Source organism: Aquarana catesbeiana, linkage group LG02, assembly GCF_042186555.1.
Source record: "Aquarana catesbeiana isolate 2022-GZ linkage group LG02, ASM4218655v1, whole genome shotgun sequence".
Classification (NCBI taxonomy): domain Eukaryota; kingdom Metazoa; phylum Chordata; class Amphibia; order Anura; family Ranidae; genus Aquarana; species Aquarana catesbeiana.
The window spans coordinates 269,819,990-269,839,376 of record NC_133325.1 but is presented as its reverse complement, the minus strand read 5'-3'; the positions used below and the strand labels follow the sequence as shown (position 1 = coordinate 269,839,376).

At 41.1% G+C, this 19,387-nt stretch overlaps 1 protein-coding gene across 14 annotated transcripts in view; it reads left to right on the top strand.

Annotated features, from left to right (window-relative positions):
• DOCK9 (dedicator of cytokinesis 9) overlaps window positions 1-19,387 on the top strand; it is a 433,207-nt gene that overhangs the window by 370,153 nt on the left and 43,667 nt on the right. For all 14 annotated transcript variants that reach the window (XM_073614422.1, XM_073614424.1, XM_073614413.1 and 11 more), the window contains exons 43-44: window positions 5,936-6,151; window positions 16,114-16,171. In XM_073614422.1, coding sequence (XP_073470523.1) covers window positions 5,936-6,151; window positions 16,114-16,171 — 274 coding nt within the window. The remainder of the gene's footprint in view (window positions 1-5,935; window positions 6,152-16,113; window positions 16,172-19,387) is intronic.

Sequence of the window (19,387 nt, the reverse complement as noted above, 5' to 3'; positions counted from 1 at the left end):
AGGTAGATCTCCACCTCTGTAACGTTGCCTACCCCTGTATATTATATACACCAATAAGCCACCCTGACCAATCTGTGGCTACGCAGCTCCATACACAACAAACTGAGATGCCAATCCTTTCTGCTTTCAACCCATCACCTTCAGGGACAACATGTTTACTTGCTGCCTAATATCCACTGACTTTCAGATGCCACTATAATGAGATAATTGATCTTATTCACTTAATCTGTCAGTGGTCATAAACTTATGGCGTATCAGTCCTGTATATGTGTGTATGTGTTTTAGACGGGTGTGTTAAAGAACAGAAGAGAAATCCAAGTCAAATCAATATTTGGTGTGACCACCCTTTGCTTTCCCAAAACAGCATCAATTATTCTAGGTAAACTTGCACACTGTTTTTGAAGGAACTCGGCAGGTAGATGGTTCCAAACATCTTGGAGAACTAACCACAGATATTCTGTGGATGTAGGCTGCCTCAAATCCTTCTATCTCTTCATGTAATCCCTGACACACTCAATGATGTTGAGATCAGGGCTATGTGGGGGCCAAACCATCGCTTCCAGGACTCCTTGTTCTTCCTTATGCTGAAAATAGTTCCTAATGACATTGGCTGTATGTTTGGGGTCATTGTCCTGCTGCAGAATACATTTGGGGCCAATCGCACATCTCCCAGATGGTATGACATGATGGATAAGTATCTGCCTGTATTTCTCAGACACCATTGATTCTGACCAACTCTATTTGCAGAAATGCAGCCCCGAACTTGCAAGTAACCTCCATTACACTTCACTATTGCCTGCCGACACTGATTATTGTACTGCTCTAGCAGTCCAGAGCACCTGGTGCCATTTTGTTATCCCCACAGTTCCTATGTTTTCATGCATAGTTGAGTCACTTGCCCAATTTTTTAGGTAAGGTATGGCTTTTTGGCGAGAATTCTTCCATGAAGACTACTTGCGGACAGTATATGGGTATACCTGGGTCCCACTGGTTTCTGCCAATTCTGTGCTGATAGGACTGGGAATATCTTCCAATGTCGAAGGGAAGTAAACATGATGTGTCTTTCATCTGCTGCATTAAGTTTCCTTAGCTGACCACTGCGTGAACGGTCCATAAAGCTGCCCACTCAATGGTGTCCTCAATGCTGAGAAATACAGGCAGACACTTATCCATTATCTCATTACATCAGTGAAAGCGTGTGATTGGCCCCAAATTTATTCTGCAGCAGGACAATGACTACAAACATACCACCGATATCTTTAAGATCTATCTTCAATGTAAAGAAGAACAAGGAGTCCTGGAAGTGATGTTTTGGCCCCCATAGAGCCCTGATTTCTACATCATCAGATCTGTCTGGAATTACATGAAGAGAGACGAGGATTTGAGGCAGCCTACATCCACAGAATATTTGTGGTTAGTTATCCAAGATGAGTTCCTTCAAAAACTGTGTGCAATTAAAATATATACTTTTTAAAATGAACATTCTTACTTTACAACTTCTCTTCACACGTGCCTAAAACTTTTGCGCAGTAATACATAAAATATATTATACACAGTTGTGCTCATAAGTTTACATACCCTGGCAGAATTTATGATTTCTTGGCCGTTTTTCAGGGAATATGAATGATAAAACAAAAACTTTTCTACTTTTCTTTCACTCATGGTTAGTGTTTGGCTGAAGCCATTTATTATCAATCAACTGTGTTTACTCTTTTAATCATAATCGCAACAGAAACTACCCAAATGACCCTGATCAAAAGTGTACATGTCACAGTTCTTAATACTGTGTATTGCCCCCTTTAACATCAATGACAGCTTGAAGTCTTTTGTGGTATTTGTGGATGAGGCTCTTTATCTTCTTAGATGGTAAAGCTGTCCATTCCTCTTGGCAATAAGCCTCCAGTTCCTGTAAATTCTTGGGCTGTCTTGCATGAACTGTATGTTTGAGATCTCCCCAGAGTGGCTTAATGGTATTGAGGTCAGCAGACTGAGATGGCCACTCCAGAACCTTCAGTTTATTCTGCTGTAGCCAACGACAGGTTGACTTGGCCTTGTGATTTGGATCATTGTCATGTTGGAATGTCCAAGTACGTCCCTTGCACTGATTCCTGGCTGATGAATGCAAATGTTCCTCCAGTATTTTTTGATAACATACAGCATTCATGTTGCCATCAATTTTGACTAAATTTCCTGTGCCTTTTGTAGCTCACACATCCCCAAAACATCAGCGATCCACCTCTGTGTTTTACAGTAGGAATGGTGTACCTTTCATCATAGGCCTTGTTGACTCCCCTCCAAATTTAGTGTTTATGGTTGTGGACAAAAAGCTCAATTTTGACCTCACTCCAAATGACTATGTGCCAGAAGGTTTGAGGCTTGTCTCTGTGCTGTTTGGCGTATTGTAAGCTGGATACTTTGTGGCATTTGCGTAGTAATGGCTTTCTTCTGGCGACTCGACCATGCAGCCCATCTTTCTTCACGTGCCTCCATATTGTGCATCTTGAAAAAGCCACACCCCAAGTTTTCAGAAAGTCCTGTATTTCACCTGAAGTTTTTTGTGGGTTTGTGTTTGCATCCCGAACAATTTTCCTGGCAGTTGTGGCTGACAGTTTAGTTGGTCTACCTGACCGTGGTTTAATTTCCACTTCTTGATTAGAGTTTGAACACTGCTGATTGGCATTCTCAATTCCTTGGATATTTTTTTATATCCTTTTCCTGTTTTATACAGTTCATCTACCTTTTCCCGCAGATCCTTTGACGATTCTTTTGCTTTCCCCATGACTCAGAATCGTCAGTGTGGCACTGGATGAAAGATGCAAGGGTCTGTCAGGAGTCCAGAAACTCACTGACCTTTTATACACACACACACTAATTACAAGCAGACAGATCACAGGTGTTGATGGTTACCTTTTAATAGCCATTCAAACCCCTTTGTGTCATCTTGTGTGCATGTTATCAGGCAAAAATCACCAGGGTATGTAAACTTTTGATCAGGGTCATTTTGGGTAGTTTCTGTTATGATTATGATTTAAAAAGAGTAAACACACTCGATTGATAATAAATGGCTTCAGCCAAACACTAACCAAGAGTGAAAGAAAAGTTTTTGTGTTATTCATATTCTCTGAAAAATGGCCAAGAAATCATAAATTCTGCATAAAGATTTATAAGAAAATATAACAGATTATCAATTTCTTGTGAAATAACTGTAATATACATAGTTTTTTTAATTAATGTTTGTGAATCCTGAAGGGGGTTGTTGCACTGAGAAGGTTTGCATTTTGTGTATGAAGGTAAAATGATGACAAATATTCAGCGCAGATTAAATATGGTAACAAATATGAAAATTGCTAGCGGAACACTATAAGGATAATCCAAACAAGCCTCGAGAAGAATATATAACAGAATCAGTGCAGCGCAACAATAAATAATGATTCAAACACAGTCCCAAAATGAGAGATGATCCTCCTCCTTGTGCACAGTGCTTGATATCAAACCAGACTACGATGAGTGTGAGTGCAGCCCGTCCACCACAGATAGTCCTAGCCGCTCACCTCACAGATTCAACCTGAACAGGTCACATAGCATGTATCCCACACCATGGGGCATTGACATCCAGCGCTCAAGCAATGATGTATAAAACGATCCCGCCACCGGGTCGGTATGTAAACATAGGAAAGAGATCTAATACTCTCCGATTGATGCATTTATTTCAGCAAAAAAAGTATACAAATCCACTTACAAATATAGCACTTAAAACCAAGTGCAGGCATGATGGCAAGGGTATTGTTTCAAACCAAGGAGATGGCCGTGGGTGGCGTCATATGTAACTCCTCCCCCCATAGGCGTTACGTCCTATGGGCGGGACTTCCTCAGCAGGTTAAGAGTAACGTAGACAACCCACTCCGTTATATAGTAGTATATAGGCTGTAAGAGAACCAATACAATCGTAACCTGAAATGTTACGAACAAATGATTTAAAATTTTAAAAGGATTCAATCTATTATGTTCAACTTGACAGTGAGCTAAAATTATATATACATTGGGGACATACAAATCCCACTTACCATGATATATAATAACCCCCGTTCTCCATTAAAGGGGCACTCCCCCAATCAAGACAAACTTGGGAATCAATAATTAAAATATAAAACAATAACGTCACACCACAGCCATCCCCTTAACATATTTAACATAATAATCACACATATTAACATGTAATAAAAATTGAATAAAAATAATAAAAAAACAGCTATCTATCTGAAATAAAACAATTAAGATCCACATCCACTTTCAAGCCTGCAGGAGACATAACCTTAGTTTCATATATCCAGAATGACTCTCTGCGACTCAACTGGCGAAGGAAAATACCACCTCTCCAATGTTTGGAGACTTTTTCTATTCCACAAAATTTCAAACCATTGAGGTTTGTGATGATGACACATTCTAAAATGCCTGGATACGCTGTGTGTTTTAAGCTTGTTTTTAATATTATTGATGTGTTCACATACTCTTGCGTGTAATGCCCTACTTGTTCTTCTAATGTACTGTAGACCAAACTCACATTCCAACATGTAAACGACACCTACTGTAGCATAGGTGATGAGAGCCCTAATTTGATATTGTTTGTGTGTAACTGATGAAGTGAACTCTTTACGTTTCTTAATATTGGTTCTAGAACTCTTACAAGTAGCACACCTTCCGGTATGTGAACCTAAGAAAGAGATCTAATGCTCTCCGATTGAGACCTTTATTTCAGCAAAAAAAAGTCTAACAATCCACTAATAAATATATCACTTCAAACCAAGTGCAGGCGTGATGGCAATGGTATTGTTTCAAACCAAGGTGATGGCCGTGGTTGAACATAATGGATTAAATCCTTTTTTAATTTTAAATCATTTGTTTGTAGCATTTTATGTTACAGTTGTATTGGTTCTCTTACAGCCTATATGTTGGGCAGGATACATTGTGCGGCTGCGTCCAGGGAGATTGGTTTAATTGGCATCAGATTGCTATGGCATTCACTATATAACAGAGCAGGTTGTCTCCGTTACTCTGAACCTGCTGAGATAGTCCCGCCCATAGGATGTAACGCGTATGGGGGGATGGAGTTACGTATGTCGTCACCCGCGGCCATCTCCTTGTTTTGAAACAATACCCTTGCCATCACGCCTGCACTTGGTTTGAAAGGCTATGTTTGTCAGTGGATTTTTATACTTTTTTTGCTGAAATAAATGTATCAATCGGAGAGCATTAGATCTCTTTCTTATGTTTACATACCGACCCGGTGGCGGTATCATTTTATACATCGTTGCTTGAGCGCTGGATGTCGATGCCCCATGGTGTGGGATACATGCTATGTGATCTGTTCAGGTCAAATCTTTGAATTGAGCGGCTAGGACTATCTGTAGTGGATGGGCTACATTCACCCTTATCATGCTCTGGTTTGATATCAAGCACTGTGCACAAGGAGGATCATTGTTGCACTGCACTGATTCTGTTATATATGAAGGTGAAAAAACTTTAGCCTTTTCCACCACTTTTAGTACCGCTAAGTAGTCACAGAGTCGCAGATTCAGAACAAGCATGAAAAAATCGCTGAAGCATGACTATCCACATAACAGCCAGTAAACTAGCATTCTTAGTAGGAGCGTTTACTGGCAGCCTACAACTTTTTCCCATGATTGGTTCCTTTTTAAGGTGCTTTGTTTTAAGTGCAATAACCTATAGCAGCCATTTGTACTCCACCTTGTACTGGTCTGTGCCTTCAGATCGAATTTTGAAAATATGCCAGTAATTCACTTTAATAACATTTTATAATGGTTATATCAGTTTTACATGATTTACCCACTAAATTACTGCATGTTACCAAAGAAGAAAAATAAAACCTGTCAAGTGAAGCTGATTGTGTTTTTTCTTTTATTTTTTTGTTCTACAGCATACAACTTTCCCTTCTGATGTAAAAGATCTTACGAAAAGAATCCGCACTGTACTAATGGCCACAGCACAGATGAAGGAGCATGAGAATGATCCAGAAATGCTGGTAGACCTTCAATATAGCCTGGCTAAGTCATATGCCAGCACACCTGAGCTCAGGAAAACCTGGTTAGACAGCATGGCCAGGATTCATGTCAAACATGGGGATTTATCAGAGGTACAATTAAGATAATATGTTTACCTTAAAGTGGAAGTCCACCCTAACACTTAAATTCTCCCCTGCAATCATTAATGTGCGCTAAATTCAGCCTTATGTCTCAAAATGAAAAAAATCCCAGTTTTTCTACCTTTTATTTTGCATCCAGTGCCGTCACATGACTTCAATTCTACTTCCTTCTGAGACTAAAATCAGCCAGTGGGTGCAAGGGGGTCTGGCTGCAGAGTGGAGCTCCACTGATGACTGGAAGCATGTGGCCTCCACTCCACTTATTTTTTTTTTTTTTTTTACTAAAACTTTTTGTAAATCTCTGCAGCTAGAGTTCCACTGTCACAGGAAACATGTGACCTCCAAAACTCCACCTTTTTGAGTATTTTTTTTTTTTTAGAAGAAAAGTTTATTGAAGTAGTAAAACATTACACATGGAAATGCTACATTGGTTTGACATAAAGGAGTAAATCAACAGTGCTGTTATATATCCGTTCTTCATTGCCGGAACCAGTCAACATAAATTGGCTAAAAATAATTATACTATTCAGTGTCAAATTACAATATCTCATCATCAGGGAGAAGATTTACGTTCAGATCAACATGACTAGTGGAAAGTGCAATGCACCACTTCGGGGGTTCAGTATGACAGAGGAGAGGAGGGGGGCAGGGGGGGTTTTGTACTTTCTGTTAAAGTGCTCTCTTTAAAGCGGCATTCCACCCAAAAATGGAACTTCCGCTTTTCTGATTCCTCCCCTCCTCCGGTGTCACATTTGGCACCTTTCAGGGGGGAGGGGGGAGCATAGACCTGTATAATACAGTTATTTGCTTCCACTTCTGGGCATAGATCACCGCAGGCTCCGCGGCGATCTACTCCATGTCCGGCCCCTCCTTCGTCGTCCCCCAACCCCCCCCCCCCGCTGTCTTTTGGGAGACACACAGGTCCCAGAATACAGCGGGAACCAGTGAGGATGCGCAGCGCAACTCGCACATGCACAGTATGGAACCAGGCTGTGAAGCCACAAGGCTTCACTTCCTGATTCCCTTACCGAAGATGGCGGTGCCTCTACCCGAGAGCCAAGGGACATTTAAAAAAAAAAAATTAGGCGGAATTCCGCTTTAAGTTAATATTGTAAACTGGATTTGTTTGTAAAAGCAATTTTTTAACCACTTCAGCCCCGGAAGGATTTGCCCCCTTAATGACCAAAGCACTTTTTGCGATACAGCACTGCGTCGCTTTAGCTGACAATTGCGAGGTCATGCGACGCTGTACCCAAACAAAATTGACGTCCTTTTTTTCGCACAAATAGAGCTTTCTTTTGGTGGTATTTGATCACCTCTGTGGGTTATATTTTATGCGCTATAAACAAAAAAAGACCGAAAATTTTGAAAAAAAATTTTTTTTTGCTTTCTGCTATAATACATATCCAAAAAATATATAAAAGAACGAATTTATTCATCAGTTTAGGCCGATATATATTCTTCTACATATTTTTGGTAAAAAAAAAATCACAATAGGCGTATATTGATTTTATTATTTATACAGTGACATTATTACATCAGTGCTATAAAAATGCACTGATCAGTGGGCTTACTGAAACATGACAGAGATCACTGTTCTCGATCACTGGGAGCAGTAGATCCCTGTCATGTCACTAGGCAAAACAGGGAAATGCCTTGTTTACACAGGCAGTTCCCCATTCCGTCTTTCCTTGCTGCATTCATGGGCCGCCAGTGGACATTAAGTCCATGGGACCCGCGGGCATGCTCCCACGGCACTCGCTATCCTGATTTTACAGATACGTCAGTTTGTTCAGGAGAGCTGCCCTGCTACAGTATATCTGCGTGATATGCAGAGTGCAGCTTTGATCCAACTTTACACTCTCTGGACCAAAGTTGCATCAAAGGTCACTCCAAAGTTGCACTCTAGGCTTAGGTTAAGTTTCCATTAGTGCGACTCCAAAGCTGTGCGATTTAGAGTGTGACTTTGAGTGCAACTTTGAGCCAACTTTACACGCTGGCTCAAAGTCGCATTAAAAGTTGCATCAAAGTAGTGCAGGCACCTTTTCAAAGTTGCTGATTTTCAAAAGCGCAAAGATGGGAACGTTTGTCTTTGAAACCAATGGGTTGTGACTTGTCATGTGACTTTGTGTCCAAATTTGCATGACAAGTCGCACTAGTGGAAAAGGAGCCTTAAACTCATTACCCACATGTAGCTCCCTCATCTGGGCATGTGCCACACCGTACACAGTGCCCATCACAGTGCCTTGCAAAAACAACCACGTGGTTGTACACTGTAGAAAATTTGCAGCATGTTGCATTGTAATCTATCTTACAGTTTCTAATAAACAAAACAGACTTCCAAAGCGTTCCCTCCCCCCTTTCTCAGGAGAAACTGCTATCCAAAACAAGGCTATGCAGACAGGAGGAGTTCTGAGAAGGAGGGATGGGGGCGGGGCTGGGCAGGTCTAGGCATGTCTGTCTAAAAAGGATAAGAAGGATGGGGGTGGGGCTGGGCAAGACAGGGATGGTTAGAATGAACAGTAGGCATGCCTGTGTAGGAGAGAAGGACAACGTTTTCAGGAAGTGAGGGGCCCCCATGCAGAATTCAGAAATAAGGAAGTAAGGTTGTCCCTGAAGAACAGGAAGAAGCTGATTGCCAAGCTTAGAAAGTCTAAGCAAAGCCAGACAATCAGCTATACAGAAAATGAATAATGTCAAAGATAAAGACATTTTACATATAATTAATAGAAAAATTGTCATCTTTGACTGGACTTCCACTTTAAAGTATAGTATAATTTTGTGTGTACTTGCCTAACAGACAACTAATTCTAAATCTTTTTTTTTTTTTTTTTTTCTTGTGTGTATTTTCCTTAGTGCTTGTTCACAGCACAACACACCTTATATATTGTTTTACAATAACTCATGGTATTATATATGTGCATTGCCATTCCTTATTAATTGCACCACAACACACACATGCAGTGCATTGCAGTGCACTACAACGTGCAAATGCATATGTCTGCGCTTTGCAGTGCCCTTTTGAACAATTGAGCAGCACTTATGTGAGATGCATTTGAAATGAATGGTCTGCATAACATGCACCTCAAAGCACAAAAATGTGTATGTTGAATTGCCAATGAGACTTCATTGAGCTCCATTTTTTGTATACAGCTTCCTCTGATGGCTGCAAAAAGCAAATATGTTAATTTGAAATATCTTATATGTTCCTGATCAAAAGAAATAGATATTTTGTAATTTTAATACAAAGGCTTCGTACACACCTTGTGCAGAGACATGAGTTTGTATGCACCTGTTTCTGCAAGGGCACAAAGAAAACAATTGTTCTCTTTGTGCCCTGTTCACACCACAACACTGGTATTATGTGCAGATTTTTGCACAGGAATCTACCACATGTATGCAGTTACGCGGGGGGGAAAACTGATGCAATATCAACATTGTGGTGTTAACAGGGCACATCGAGAACAGTTCTTTTTTGTGCTCTTGCGGAGAATTTGTTACATATCTCTGTGCACGTGATAGCGTTTACAGGACACGTAAAAAAACATTCTTTTCTTTGTGTCCTTGCAGAAATGTACGTAATCAATACGCACGTCTCTGCACATGATTTGAACACAACTATGGAAGTCAAATCTGCGTGTTTTTTCCATCAGTTTTTATGCACATATGGTGTGAATGAGCCCTTAATCTTCGAAGATGTGTGCAATTGCAGCATGAAAGTCAAACAATTTACACTATATTACCAAAAGTATCGGGGCGCCTGCCTTTGCACACACATGAACTTTAATGGCATCCCAGTCTTAGTCCATAGGGTTCAATATTGTGTTGGCCCACCCTTTACAGCCACATCGACTCTTCTGGGAAGGCTGTCCACAAGGTTTAGGTGTCTATGGGAATGTTTGACCATTCTTCCAGAAGTGTATTAGTGAGACCAGGCACTGATGTGGGCGAGAAGGCCTGGTTCGCAGTCTCCACTCTAATTCATCCCAAAGGTATTCTATCGGGTTGAGGTAAGGACTCTGTGTAGACCACCCCAAACTTGCCCATTTATGTCTTTTTTGGACCTTTCTTTGTGCACTGGTCCAAATCATTTGGTGGGGGGGGGGGGGATTATGGTCTGGGGTTGTTTTTCAGGGGTTAGACTTGGCCCCTTAGTCCAAGTGAAGAGAACTCTTAGAATGTCAGCATACCAAGACATTTTGGACAATTTCTTGCTCCCAACTTTGTGGGAACAGTTTGGGGATGGCCCCTTCCTGTTCCAACATGACTGCGCACCAGTGCACAAAGCAAGGTCCATAAAGACATGCAAGAGCAAGTTTAGGGTGGAGGAACTTGACTGGCCTTCACAGAGTCCTGACCTCAACCCCATGGAACACCTTTGGGATGAATTGGAGCGGAGACTGGTGTATACACCGCTCTTAAAGCGCCCCTACCCATTGAAGCGCCCCGCTAGTGGCTGAAAAGCGCAGCTAAAATTACGGTAAAGCGCCGCTAAAAATAGCCGCGCTTTACCGCCGATGCCCCAGTGTGAAAGGGCTCTTAAAGATAGATTTGGGGGACTGAAAGAGGAGGTCTCCCTGCTGAGGCAAGGTATTAAAAAAAAATCGGGGAACGCACTACTGCTGCTGAGGACTGCATTTGTGACATTGAAGGCTATCTGCCTCCTGTCATCAGAGAGTCTCATTCCACTACTCAGCTAGCCACAGCCATCGGCGTCGAAGCTGATGATGTTGAAAACCGGCTCAGGCGTAAAAATTGTCTAAATTGTTGGTATGCTTGAGAAAGTAGAAGGCGGAATTCCTACTGAGTTTAAAGAAAACCTGACTTTTAGAGCTTTTTGGTAAAGATGATTTTACACCATTATTCTCTCAAAAGGCACACAGAACACCAACTCGCCCTTTACCTCCAGGGCACTCGTCCAGCATTATCCTGGTAATGCCTTAACTTAAAAGATCGAGAGCTTGTCCTACACCTTGCCCGTGAATGAACTAATATACAATATAATGTAGCCAAGCATGCTTTTAACCCTGATTTCTCCTCAGAAGTACAGTATAAACAAGCAAAGTTTACAGAAGTTAAAAACCGCCTGCAACACCTGCAGGTAAATTGTGCCCTATCCAGCTAAATTATGATTTTTTTGTGCTGGGTTAAGCACACTTTCAAATGGCAAACTGCTCTAACTGCTAAAACTGATTATGAACTGATCCAAATCAGTCCTAATGTTGTTAGATGACTCAAGGCAGCCAGTGGCCCAATCTTCTCCCATTCCTCTTACAAGCACCTTTAAATATGTAGGAATCCAAAGTACTCAGTCTCTCACTGACTTCTGCTACTTAAGCATAACTCCCCTTCTCGCCTGCTTCCAGAGCAAAATTAAGATTTGGAACAAACTTTGGTTGTCTCTTATAAGTAAAACAAATTTAAGTTATGCCCCAACTCTTATATTTTCTATATAACACACCGGTAACACCTCTAAAGATTTTCTGTATTGTCAATTACATTTCCTAAACCTTATTGTGGCATACACGACCTCCCAGACTTAGGTTATAGCAACTGCAATGCCCTAAGGATGATCTAGAGATGGCTTTACTTAATCCCTGGTTGTACTACTTAGCTGCTCGGCTACAACATGTGACTAGAGGTCTGCCCAAAACCTGTGGCGCATCAAAATTTGATTCCACAACTAGAATTTTACTATAATTCAGGAAAGGCCAGGACATTTCCTCAGGGTTGGAGTCCCTGTTTAGCTTCTCTAATAAGCTTTTTCCAACATACTTACTTTTACAAAAGACATGGAATAAAGCTTAGCATCTACAACAGGTGTCGGGCGTCACCTCTCACAGTCTCATATGGCACAATAACGCATACCCAGAATTAGCCAAACTGCATTATGGCACTAAATGTATAACCTGTGGAATCGCACACCTGCACCATGTTTGTACTGGAGGTTCACCCCTCTGCTTCCCAGAACTATGCTCAAAATTCTCTCTCTCACAACATATGTATTTTCTAGAACTACAGCTTCGGCATGTGGTATAGGCCCAGGGCTCAGCATGCGACTGGTCCAACATTTCTAAAGGTTTTATATCCTGTTGCTACGCACGCTCTTGGTAGTTTGTTTCAAAGATTATCCTTCTGCAGTAAAATATTGTGAAAAGGATGTAGGTCCCTTCGAAGATGACCACTGGGAAGTGGCCCTGCAGGCCGTCCACCAATGTTTCCTTTTGTTACATGACTTTCTCAATTATATTTTACGGTCCCACTATACTCCTTCCAGACTATTTAAAATAGGGGTGATGACCCGCTGTGTGGCAGATGCCGCAGATTTCATGAGGATCTAATGCACTTACTCTTGCATTGCCCCAAACTACATTATTACTGGGCAGGGGTGGTAGACACCTTTTTAAACAAGGTGTTTTATTCTAGTATCCCAGTAGATCCAAAACAATGTCTATTAGGTATCCTAGACACCCCAGTGCAGGGTCCATTAAAAAAAGCTATTTCTAGAGCATTCGTTCAAGCCCACAAACTTTTTCTACATTGCTGGAAATCTAACCGACCCCCCCACAGTTGCAGAGTGGATACGTAGTATGGGGGACATGCTCACAAAGGAGCATTATGTTTATCGGCATAGATAATGTCCTAAACTTTGGGCACCAAGGCTTGATCACCAAGGTCTGTGTCCAGTAGATTGAATGATCTAGATAGAATGATTGCGGTGACAGTACTGGTCATGTATAATTCAATGCTCTAGGATTTAACTATGTATTAAACCTTGCATTTATATGATATAGCTATAACTCTTGGTGAATATGAATATGCCTATAGTTTCTCATTGCCTGGTGAGCGTTATACCTTTTCATCACAAACTTTGTAATACGGAGTAACTGCTCTGGAACTTTTACTTTTCAACAAAGTTTTCACTTCTGAAAAAAAAAAAAATGTATTATTGCAGTCACATTTTTTTTTCATGATTGGAAGTATTGCACTATAGTCACTGTAAGGCCTCATGCACACAGGGCGTTTTTTACAGCTGCTTTTACCAGTGTCAGACGTTTTATTTTTTTCAACTTAACCGCTTGCCGCTCACTCACCGTCAAATAACAGAGGGATGGTGCGGCTCTCGTTCTGGGGGGATGTCCTATGACGGCACCCCAGAACGGCCGCGCGCCCGCGGCAATCGTGACAGCGCTGTGTTGCTAGAGGACACAGCGCGACCCCGATCTCTGTAAAGAGCCGTGGCTCTTTAACCATGTGATCGGCTGTGTCCAATCATACCCGGCCACATGTAGTTATGGAGGTGCTGTGAATCGGCTCTCTTTGCCTCACACTGACAGGCTGATTGCCACTCCTCGGCAGTGTGATTGGTGAGGAGTGCCAATCAGCAGCATCTCCTCGCAGAGGAGACCTGGGCAGGTAATCAGGGCACTGATCATCAGTGCCCTGATTACAGGAAAGCCCCATCAGTGTCACCAATCAGTGCCCATAAGTGATGCCAGTCAGTGCTGCCTATCAGTGGCCACCAGTGCCACCTATCGTGCCCACCAGTGTGACATATTAGTGCCTCCTCATCAGTGATGGAGAAAAATTACTTATTTACAAAATTTACTGACAGAAAATAAAAACTTTTTTTTTTCAAAATTTTCAGTCTTTTTTTCTTTTCTTTTTTTTTGTAAAAAATAAAAATCCCAGCAGTGATTAAATACCACCAAAAGAAAGCTCTATTTGTGTGAAGAAAAACCTAAAAAAATTAATTTGGGTACAGTGTTGCATGACCGTACATCGCTGAAAGCTAAAAAATGCCTGGGCAGGAAAAGGGTGAAAGTGCCCTGTATTGAGGTGGTAAAAGCCTCTCAATGTTAGTCTATGGCCTCATGCACACACAGGCTCTTAGGAGCTGTAGGTGGCATAGGCGTTTTCAAGCTGAAAACAAAACCCGTTCTGAAGACCAGCGTTACAGCTGTAAAATTGTCTGACGCTGCTAAACGCGGCTTAACGCTGGATACAGCGTTAAGCCGCGTGAAGCATTCTTTTTTTTTGACATCTCAAAATCACTGGTTCCCTATGAGAGCCAACTGATCCGACTTTCAGCCCATTGATTTGAATGGAAGTCGCATCAAAGTCGGATGATCTTACTTGTGGTGCGACTTGTGCTCTGAGGATTTTGAAGGGGAACCCAACGTCAAAATGAAAAAAAAAAAAAAAAACATTGTAAGGGTCCCCACCAAAATCCATACCAGACCCTTCTCTGAGCATGCAGCCCGACAGGTCAGGAAAGGGGGGGGGGGGGCTGGGGTTAGGGGGCCTCCAGATTCTGATATGCCCCCTGCCTGCAGACCCCCACCACTATCCAGGGTTGCCGGGAAGAGGTCCTTGTCCCACTCACCCTATGTTGAGGGCGTGTGGCCTGGTGTGGTCCGGGGGGAGGGGAGCACTGGGGTTCCCCTCCAAGATCCTCAGAGCACAAGTTGGCTCATGATGATGTGACTTACATTCAAACCAATAGGCTGAAAGTTGGATCAGTTAAGACAGCTCTCATAGGTAACCATTGATTTTAAATAGAGGCAGAGAAACGCTGCTAAAAGCTTATGTGGCTAAACGTGCATTAACGCCAATGCAAAAAATGCAAAAAGCTACTAAAAGCACGTTTTTACAGCCGCTTTTTCCTGGCGTTGGTAGTGGCTTTGCAGCTCATATTTGTAACCCCCTGTGTGCATGAGGCCTTATTCTTATGATTAATCTATGTAGATTTTGTTTGTGTATTATTGGATCGCAGAGGTATAATGTAGATAATTTATCTCTGGTATATATATTTTCAGTGTTTTGAAAGCACTTGGGGTTCTTATTTTTTTTTGCCAGATAAAAGAAAGGGGTGAGTTTTTTCCAGCACTGGGACTTTTTTCTACATAGATAAAATCTGATTAGTTGATGTGAGCAAGCTTTTCTGCAGTTTTGTAATTGTAAAAGATTTATTTTGTGGTGTGAACCAACCCCTTACAGAAGCTTTAACCACTTCCGGACCGCCGCCCGCTGATACAAGTCTTAACTTTGAAGAGGGATACCTTTGTTATGGCAGCAGCCAGCTGCCATAACCCTGGTATCCTCCTCTTCGGCGGGCGATCCAGTTTCCGATAATAGTGGTCTATGCGGCGCATTCACCGCAAGATCACTTTTAGCAGCGGCGGGAGAGGGGGCTTCCCCCCTCCCGCCACTCTCCGGTGCCCTCCGACGCTTACCGAAGCCGTCGGTAGCAGCGGAGGCAAGCGGAACCTTGTCTTTTATGGGTATGGAGACGAGTGAGGGGGAAGATGGCCCCCACCCGTCTCCATACCATTACAGGGCGGAAGCAACATCAAAAGGTCACTTCTGCCCATAGCTCTTAAAGGGCCGTTTTGTTTTGTTTTTTGTTGTTGTTTGTTTTTTCAAATGACAGATTTTTTTTTTTTTTTATTGCATTTTAGTGTAAATATGAGATCTGAGGTCTTTTTGACCCCAAATCTCCTATTTAAGAGGTCCTGTCATGCTTTTTTTTTTTTTTTTTTTTTTTTTTTATGGCAAGGGATGTTTACAGGTTTGCAACCTGTAGAATTTTTGAAACTCCGCCTATGGAGATTTTTAATGGTAAAAGTTTGTCACCATTCCACGAGCGGACGAAATTTTGAAGCGTGACATGTTGGGTATCAATTTACTCGGCATAACATTAACTTTCACGATATAAAAAAAAATTGGATTAAAAAAAAAAAGTACGCTTGTAAGACCGCTGCGAAAATACGGTGTGACAAAAAGTAATTTTCTAGAAAAAAAAAAACTTGTAAACAAAAGATCTCAGAAAGAGGCTCAGTCCTTAAGTGGTTAATCACATTTGGACTCTAATCTAAGATTTATTTATAACAAACACTTTCACATGAACTGTGTGCTATATGTAATCAGAGTATCTTGTGTTTTCTGTGTAGGCAGCAATGTGCTATGTACACGTGGCCGCTCTGGTAGCAGAATACCTCACAAGGAAAGGTGAGCATATATAGATAACAGGTGCTGTCAAGTCATATCATAATGCGTTTATTACTTTGAGGATTTACATAAGCTTTCTAAACTTTTTTTTTCAAGTGAATAACAACAATAAAGGAAACTATTATAATTTACAGAAGACTACACACTCATTCTCACACTCATTCTGTACCAGAACGTTTTCCCTTTATATGCAAGTTTAAAAATACTATGATATTGAGTCGGGGTACAGTGGAGGGAGGCAGTTGCGGAGGTTTTTGTCCTCATGGACCCTCCCTTCCCCCTTGTTCCACTATCGGTATCCGTTCATCACCCTGATCTTTTGTAATTGCCCTTGGGGTCTTGTTGTGGCTGTGATGGTTGAAACACTGCTATTGTAAATTTAGTTCTCTTCCGGGGTCTATATGGGAATAGTTTAATCTAGGTGGGGAGAAGCTTCATTGGTCTTGCTGCCTACTAGACTACTTTGGCTATTGTATACTTTTTAATTCCACAAAGCTGCATTAGCTGAACTGATTTCCTCCCTTGAGAAGAGAACATAAAAGGGGGGGGGGGGGGTATGATCATGTATAAATACATACGTGGTCCACATAGTGAACTTGGGGACCAACAAAAAAAATTTCCCAACCACTAGAGCAAATTGGATCAAACTTTGTTGGGGTTTTTTTTTGCCTTCCTATAAATAAGCTGTAGATATATGATTGTGTATATTGTTTTCTATTTATTTTTTTCTGTTGGCTGAACTAGATGGAATTGTGTCCATTTTCAACCTAACAATATAACTGTGTAAAACACTGTTTTTCACATATCTAGGGCCATAGGATGGGTACTAACCTGATAGGGTGGGTTATCCATTAGCATGTTCTAGCAGTCCATTGCCCCCCTAGCTGCCAATTTAATACAGTGTACTTAAGCATGGAGTAGTGTTGTGTGATGGGGCAAATAGCATCCCTATGTGGTGTACTTATTCAGGTTTTGATTACACACTCAGTTTGAAAATATTGTGATCCTATCCTAAAAGGTAGCTTAGTTCTAAATCATTATTTCAGTGCCATGGGTGGAGGTGCGATTGGCTGTACCAAATGCTTTTACCATCCAGTCATCTGCCTCGCCCATGACACCACTACAGTGAGTCAGTGACCCCTAGACCATGTACAGGGAGTTTAGCATCCATACCTTGGAAAGCATGCCCTTGTCTTCTTATTTGGCTGTCCCATATTAGGGGTTTTCCCTTGCACATGGGTTCTCCTCCCATTACTTTACTTTGATTTATAACTATTCTCTTTGTAATTAATCTATTAAGCTCTTACTCCTCACCAGATCCTTTCCCCTTTTCTGTTCACCTCTCCCCAACTTTATTTTTTGGTTTTCCCCTTGTCCACCAGCATCCCTCTTTTTTTTTTCCTCACTCTGACCTTACCTCCTAGTCCTTCTCCCAATTCTCCTTTCCTTTTTTTCTGTTCTTACTAGAAAAGGACAGACGCACATGACCCTTAAAGAATAGCGCTCCTGTGGCACAGCCCTCCTCTTTTATTTCTACTTTCAAAGTAATTTCCCTTAATACAAGAGGGCTCAATTTGCTGGAGAAGAGAACCATTTTTTTGATTCAACTCTGGAAACCATTGCTTCCCAATAATGAAAAATGGGTGTGTTGGGCTACTGCAAAAATTGCCCCACGACAACAAAGATTGTTGTGAACTATCTCGGTACCCAGGGATTTAGACAGAGTAAATATAAAACTATTAATTTATTGAAAAAGGAAAAACATAAAGGACGTTGGATACAATATATAAAATAGCTATTGCATAATGTTACAAGTGATACAAACAAAAAGCAGATAAACCCCACAAGTGTATGGGGAGAAAAGATGTGAGTCCAAACATGATCCTCTACATGTTTCGCGACAGGGGTCACTTCTTCAGAAGGAGTTGACCATAAACATCTATAGAGAAATACAATCTTATAGTTATATAATCACAAGTAATGGAAAAACAAAAAAATTAAAAAAATACAGTTTGCATAAATACAGGTAGTCAGATAATTTTGGAGTGTTGTAATCAGGCATGGCTTACCAGTGGGAACCCAAAAAAGGGGTACCAGACAGCACAGTTTGAGGCACCCTGAACAGGTAATCCCCCCACGGCGAACAAGGGAAGCACTAAAAGGTGCATTAACTGAAATTAAAAAAAAAAAATATATATATATATATATATATATATATATATATATATATATATATATATATATATATATATATATATATATATACACACATATATATATACACACATATATATATATATACACACACATATATATATATATATATATATATATATATATACACACATATATACCAAAAAAAGGGGGGGGGGACGTCTACAAACTAGCATAGTTTATAGACTCTATAACTTTTGCGCAAACCAATCAATATACGCTTATTGGGATTTTGTTTAGCAGAATACATATTAGACTAAATTGATGAAGAAATTCAATTTTTTTACATTTTTTTTTTATTAGGTGTGTTTTATAGCAGAAAGTAAAAAAAAATATTTTTTTATGTTTATAGCACAAAACCAAAGGAGAGCTCCATTCGTGGGGAAAAAATTAATCAATTTTATTTAGGTTCAGCGTCGCACAACCATGCAATTTTCAGTTAAAGTAACAGTGCCGTATCACAAAAAATGGCCTGGTCATAAAGGGGGTAAACCTTCCGGAGCTGAAATGGTTAAACCGGCTTTCTATGGAGCCTGTTCACATATGTCCGGTGCAGCGGAAGTGTGAATTTAGAGTCCTGTGCGTTTTTGAGCACTGCACTGAATCGCACATCGAGTCAGTTTTTAACATAAATTCCATCCAAAAACAGCGTGACACCAGGCCCTTTTGGTCTGGTATGGATTTTAAAAAATGACGTGGGGTAACCCATCAAAATACATACCTGACCCTTATCCAAGCATGCAGGCTGCCACCCCCAAACACATTGCCCCCATGTTGATGATGACAAGGGCCTCTCCCCCACAACCCTAGGCGGTGGTTGTGGGGGTCTGCGGGCAGGGAGCTTATTGGAATCTGGAAGCTCTCTTTAACAAGGGGGGCCCCCAGATTCCGCCCCATTGTCCCCCCCATGTCAATAAATATGGAGTACATTGTACCCCTACTCATTCACCCAAAAAAGTGTCAAAAATAAAAACAAACACCATTTTTGACAATTCCTTCATT